At 39.0% G+C, this 6,687-nt stretch overlaps 1 protein-coding gene across 2 annotated transcripts; it reads right to left on the reverse strand.

Moving 5' to 3' along the window:
- Positions 1-173: 173 nt before the first annotated feature.
- Positions 174-6,370, reverse strand: sdf4 (stromal cell derived factor 4). Of its 2 annotated transcripts, none has more exons than XM_069661010.1 (7): positions 6,167-6,370; positions 4,469-4,785; positions 3,393-3,529; positions 3,120-3,233; positions 2,822-2,980; positions 1,856-2,031; positions 174-1,662 (listed from the first exon to the last, which is right to left on the reverse strand). In XM_069661010.1, the coding sequence occupies exons 2-7, from the start codon at positions 4,777-4,779 to the stop codon at positions 1,486-1,488; spliced, it is 1,074 nt and encodes a 357-aa protein (XP_069517111.1). In that variant the 5' UTR covers positions 4,780-4,785; positions 6,167-6,370; the 3' UTR covers positions 174-1,485. The 2 variants fall into 2 exon arrangements, with proteins under 2 accessions (XP_069517111.1, XP_069517113.1); XM_069661012.1 differs by lacking the exon at positions 6,167-6,370 and adding an exon at positions 6,054-6,143.
- Positions 6,371-6,687: the final 317 nt, after the last annotated feature.

Consider the following 6,687-nt stretch of genomic DNA (forward strand, 5'->3'; position numbering starts at 1 on the left):
ACTCCAAAATCTTTAATTAGACTATTTACTGGTTTTCTTTATTCCATGTTATAGTTAATTTAATAGCTTTAGGTTGTTTTTTTTTTTTCTCTATTTCTTGTCATTTTGTTGAGTAAATGATTAATCTATGATCTTAATGTCAGTCCTAAAACATTAAAGAAACCAAGGTGCTATTCACGTTTTTGATAAGAAATATTTATTGTTTTCCAGTATATTTGCAATACATTTTATAAAGCTGTGTCACATTCTGTTATCATAAATCTTATTTTACAATCCAAACTGGGCCATAGACAGAGAAGCCTGTAGCAGGATCCCAAAACACACCACAGGTCATTGAAAATCTCAACAAAACATTGTTAGTCCGTGCATTTTAACACAAAGTACAGGTGGATTTCTATGGATTAGCCCAGAGCATTCAAAATTTAACAGGTAAATATGAGAAAAGAATGAGCGATCCATTATTCGTGTACCAAGACGACACCAAGACCAGCCTCCTACTATCAGAGCAGGCTGTACTGAAATAACCTGTGTGATGTTCAAAGATGCAGCTGATCCACTTTGAACAAATAAATAAATAATTTTTACTCCACATTTTAACAAGAGCATGAAAGTAGCATTTATAACAGGTGCAGTTTGAGCTCACACACACAGGTGAGACTAATCATCAGTGTTCTCTGTACCACCTGTGCTTTTCCTTCAATAAGACACGTCATATATTAATCTGTTTGTCTACATTTAACCTTTATTAATGTAAATAAGTTATGAATGGATATCTGTGCTACGTAGGATTACTGCAAGTTACTGAGGCAGCTTTTAAAATGTATTCCTGTCTTTTATTTTATTTTTATTACAAATTCAAGACCCTGTATGAAGTAGGACGGACGTCATCTATTAAGAAATTTAGTGGAATTGCGAGCCACTAATAATAAAATCCTTTTTTTGAATTTGAGGGAATGAAGTGGTATATAAAGCAGAACCAATAACTTTGTTCATAACCGTCTTAAAGCAGCACTATATTTATTTTCTTTCTGACGGAGGCATTGGGACGTGATAATTATTATTTACACTATACAGACATGCCAGCTAAAAAAAAATCCTGCAGATCAAATAGCTCGCCTAGCTTGCGCAGTCTCTATCACCTTTGCATCTGGGACAGGAAGTCAGGGTTAAAATTCCTCATATACAAACATCACAACATAACACAAACAAATTCAGAGGTGCTGCAGTGCCTCAAATTCTGGGAGAAGCCCAACATTTAAAAGTCAAAAAACGTCCAATGGCAAACAGAAGGCCGACCATGTTAACGTTGATGTCTGGCAGATAATCCGGGGGTGGAGGGAAGATGTTAAAATTTTAGTCAGCAGTGAAGAGGCCGTTGAGGCTACGCTTTTAAACACAGAATTGCACACTATATCATCCTATCATTAGTTTCCCCTCCTCAGGCTTGTCCCTGAAACACATGTAGGATGACGATGAATTTTCTTTTCAGAACTCCTCGTGAACATTTCTGGCGTAATCCATGAGCTTGCTGCCTGTGAAGTATTCGCTGTATTTGAGGATCTCATCCAGCTCCAGGCTATGATTCTGGTTTTCATCGGCGACGGCGATCATCTGCTTGGCCTCATTTAAAGCGTTGTGCTCGTTCATCGGGTCCATGTACTCCTGTACGCCACACAGGAAGACATACATGAGGTTGACGGCAAAATTAAAAGGAAATTATGTTTTTTGATCTATGTTGACCAATTCCAAATATTTTTATAGAGTACTCTAGATATAATGACTTAAACACATCATGAACAAGAAAAATAATCAAATAATGTGTATAGCAATCACAAAGGACCTTGTAGTAACTCACCTCCAGTTCCTCCATGGTCACAATGTTATCATGGTCTGCATCAATGACTTCCTCAAACTCCTTCTTCCTCTCTCTCACCCAGTCGTCGTCAATATCCTGAGCCTGCTGGTTCTCCACCGTGCCCACAGGTAAAGAGATGAACTCTGACAGGGTCAGTTTCTTATCACCGTCCTGGTCTGCAAACAAAGAACAATGTCTCGTTCTAATCAATTGGTGATAAAAAAATTATTGCTTGTTGCAGCCCTTACCCACACCCAGTTTATAACTTTGATGTTCCACCCCATGTTTCCTGTCACCCATGTTGTACTGTGTGGTCTGCCAACAGGCTGCAATAAAGCTGTGGAGATCTACGAGCAACAAGTGATTGCATAGGAAGTAGGACAACGTTTGCGTAACATAGTAGCTTGTTAACATACCAATACCAGTCGAGCCAAAGTGAAATACAATATTTACATGCACTGATTACACAAACATCCCCTGAGGTTAACTACAGATTCCCTCTCAATGTCAACAAAATGCACCTTAAATATCTGAAAGTACTTTAAAGCTGCTATATTCAGTGTTCTTATGTTAATCAGAAGCAGGCAGCTGTTCACAAACAAAAACTACTTAAACCCTTTGCACAATACCTGCCCCGCAACCTACTTCAGACGGATTAGTTTAGCGACTAGCTGGTGAGCACAGTGGAGCATTTAGCAGCTGATGGTACAGATATTTCTCCCAGGAGTTGACGGAAAGGCAAACACAGATAACTGTGGGGTTAACATTAAACACATCACATGACTCTTAATATCTGCTGGATGTGTAAATAAGCTGCAGTTTGCTAACAATTTCCCCATTCAGCCTATAAGATAATAACATATCAGTGTTGTGTTACAGCTTGTTTCTGCTACTAACAAGTGGCAAACAGAGGTTTAAAAGAAGGAAGCTCACAAGTCAGATATAAGATGAGTAAGCAAAATGTACCTAAGTCTCGCACGATCTCCTTGACCATGTATTTGAGCATCCCTCTGCTGTGCTCAGGATGAAGGAAAGACAGGAACTCCTGCTCATTCAGCTGCTTGTCAGCTGGGGGGTTGTCTGCCTGAAACCAGCGGTCCTTCAGGCTTTCCAAAACCTCCTGAGCTGCAACGACAAAGATAAGAAAAATCCACTCAGTTATACGGCTGCCTTGACAGATTTAACTTTGGCACCTGCGTCACATATTCTGGGATGTTTTTGAAAAGTTGAAGACATACAGTATATCATATCATTGTATACTTACTTTCCTCATCCAGCTTCAAATCTTCATTATTCTTTATCTTCTCTGCAATTTCCTTTTCATTAAAACCTTTGCTGGCCAGGTATCTCACTCTATATTCATCCCACGCCACCTGACCTGCAGACAAAGCAAGAATTAAGGATCCTAGTTTTAACTAAACTCAAATATGTATTACTTAAGGACGCAGTGTTCCAGCATTTCTCAAACAGACCATAAGCCTGCAGGACTTTGAATTATAAGTGGATGATGTGATTTCTTGGCAACGCTCTCTCTCACCGTCGCCGTCTGGGTCAACAGCACGGAAACTGTTCTTGTTCTCCAACATGGCCTCCTGTAAATGTTCGTTTGTCTTCTCCATAATCCAGCGCTGCATCTCCTTGGCGCTCACACTTCGGTCGTTGTTGAAATCAACTCTGACAGAGGAGAATTTAAAATACAAGTCAATTAAATTTATGTCATCTCTTCGTTTAACTGCATATTATATACAATCACCTGTAACAAGCCATATTATGCATTATCTGTCTGGCTTGTTCCCATCTCAGTGCTTTAGTTTAATCCTGCTGAGCACTTAAACAGTTACATCTCTACACCATTTAAGGTCAAATAAGGGAGAACAGTGAGATTTGCACTAACTTCTTCCTGAAAAGGAATGAATGAATTTGTCGAGTCATGGAGAAGGATTGGTTTTAAAAAAAAATGCACTACAAGGGAAACATACTGCTTAATGCACGGATGATAATCAAAAACAATATGCTATACAATATTATAGTATATTATCTGTATCCTCAATTAACTAACTTTTTCTTAATCAACATTTTTAATGCAGGACTTTCAATGTATTATGTTTCACAGTGTGGTAGTGGTTGGCTCACTTCAATTAAAGAGTCAGAATACTTTCTCCACCTCTGACTAAGCAGAGAAATATTTGCATAGCTTGTTTTTCCACAACCTAATTGAATTGTGTCTTTCAATACAGGTACTTTATGTGTTGCCTCATGTTTGTTCTTTGGTTAAAGTCGTTTGCATATCTGGTTTCTCCCTTTCACTATGAGGTGAAATTACATATAATGAATAATTACGGTGTCTCACAATACTCAATTCAGTGTGTGTTGCAATATCATGCCGTTGTGACACACCCCAGGGACTATTGAACTGAACACACCTTCAGCTTCTCATAAAAGTGATAAGTATAGTTATCAAGGGACATGGGGTTATTTTCCAAAGGGTTACACCTCTGACCTCGTCTTCATTCTGGTGGCTTTAAAAACCTGACAAGCAGCTACATTCAAAGTGTCTAGTTCGGGAATGCTGTAACTCCAGCCTATGTCTCAAAGATGCAAAACATGTCTTACTTTGTGAATATTTCAATGAGCTTCTTCCTGTTCCTCCTTGGCTCTGAGTCCTCATCGAACTCTTCCACCTCTTTACCCAGAAAAACCTCCTGGTGGAAGTCCTTATTGAGGTGGCCGTCCATCTCCATCTTCACCCCGTTCAGGTGGTCTTGGGGCATGATCTCATTCTCGTCCTTGGTGGCTGGAGTCTTGTCTTTAGCTGCGGACATGTTGGCTGGCCGTGCATGCACATCCATGGTGTGGAGCAGGATGTAGCAAAGCAGGGACACAGCTAGGCAGTTTCTGCGCCACAATTTTCTCAAAACAGCCATGACTGCCTGTAGAAATGAAAAGGAAAGATATTAGTTGTGATAGAGATCCCTATTTTCTTACCTTTTACCACATCCCATCCTTATCACTGTTTGGTTTGTTTGCACTCTTTGGTTCACCTGTTCACTCAGAATACTCTCCCTCGCACTCACTCTATGACCTTACCATGGGGTAGCAGTTCAAGAATAGTGAGATGATTTTAGAGAACCTTGATTATTGTTATTCCTTGTCTGTAGTAATGTAAACTCAAAACATTATGTATACATAATTCTTTAAAATTGACAAGTGACTACTTACTTATTATTTAAGGTTGTTGTTGTCTTTAAGATATGATACATAGCTTGGGTGTTTTGTTTTCTTTATTTATATGAATGCAATTCCTTGAATTTATGGAAAACTAATCCCCCCCTTTTTAAAGGACTGGAGTTTTCCTGTCTGCATTTAATGCCTTCTGATCGGATACCCATGACAGTCAATTTTTCAATCTGAACCTTCTAATTTACGTTACTTATGTGAACAAAGTTTGAAAATAAAATTGTAAAATAAAGTAGCAAAGACAAAGATAATGTGCACGCAAATCCTCACACTTTCTTACTCAGTTTTACTCGCACTTTAAGTGCTGCGTTCAAGTCATATTGGATTTTACATAATTGCAACACGCCCACTGGAAAATTCAGGTTAGGTCAACCTCATTACTGACATACTTATGTGCAGGACTCATGAAGAAGTCAACAAAAGATTTTAAAATCCAGGTTTATACAAATAAAGTCAAAATAAATGATGTAAAATCAACACAAGGCTCGCTATCAAACACAATAAACGGAACGTTAAAACTAACGTGATATCTGCTGTATTTGGTTCACTGGCAATATTAACATTATAAAAAATACACACAGCTGGCAGTAAAAGACGCGAAGGCTTCCACACGGTTAAAAATGAATGAGATGAGATGTGTTACATAATGTTATAACAAGATAACTTTGCTGTCAAATCTGAACACCGTTACGTATGTTCACATTGTCCATTTTCACACTATTTTACGCTGAAATACGAGCTCACAAGGCAACTGAAGGTGTCTTAATGTAAATAACGGCTAGCGCTTAAATTTAGCGACGTCACGTCTTATTATATGATACTGCAGTTAACTATGCTAGCTGAGTGGCTAACACAGGCAGGCTACTAATTCGTTAAAAGGTTAACTTAACGCTATTTGGTGTAAATAAATAGTTCAAATACAAGCAGTAGAAGAGGACAATGCTAGCAGAGAACGACCAACCTGTCAAGCCCGATATCACTATGGTGAGGTTCAAACGACTTTGGTAATCAGATATGGCTAACTGCAGTATAAGTACCAGCTAGCTTATGTTAGCTGGACTTCCTATAACAGACCTGCGTTGGTTCCAGTCAGGCGAGCTGTCAGACTTCAGTTCCTGTACACGTGGCTCCCCCACAACACTCCACCTGTAAAATGTGGGACGGCTCAGTCTTAAAAGAAACCACCGCAGAGAAAGGGGTAGGCTGTAAAGTCCCTGTCGATGTTCCAGTAAGCGTTAATGCACTCAAGCTGGCAGTTGAGCTGGTTACTGTATAGCCACTAGCCTGGCTATGATACGTAGCTATTAGCTAACCAAATTCACAAGTATATCCTCCGTTTAGCACTTTCAAAGTAAAAGCACCCGTATTGACTGATGTCGAAAAACAAGGTAACTTGTAGTAACTTAACATATGAATGGCATATACCGTTAGCAAGAGCAGCTAACAATGCCCAAAGAGTATTTGGCTACCTTAAAGTTCCTGTGAGGACTTTTTAGCTGGTTATGAAACAGACTGAAATTAATTCTGATTAATCTATATGACCTACAAAAGCAAACCAAACCATCAGCGACAAGATTGATTGTTTCTATTTAGCT

The sequence above is a fragment of the Semicossyphus pulcher genome, unplaced genomic scaffold (genome assembly GCF_022749685.1).
Source record: "Semicossyphus pulcher isolate SPU_LCO1_2020_fin unplaced genomic scaffold, fSemPul1.0.p SCAF_13, whole genome shotgun sequence".
In the NCBI taxonomy this organism is placed as follows: domain Eukaryota; kingdom Metazoa; phylum Chordata; class Actinopteri; order Labriformes; family Labridae; genus Semicossyphus; species Semicossyphus pulcher.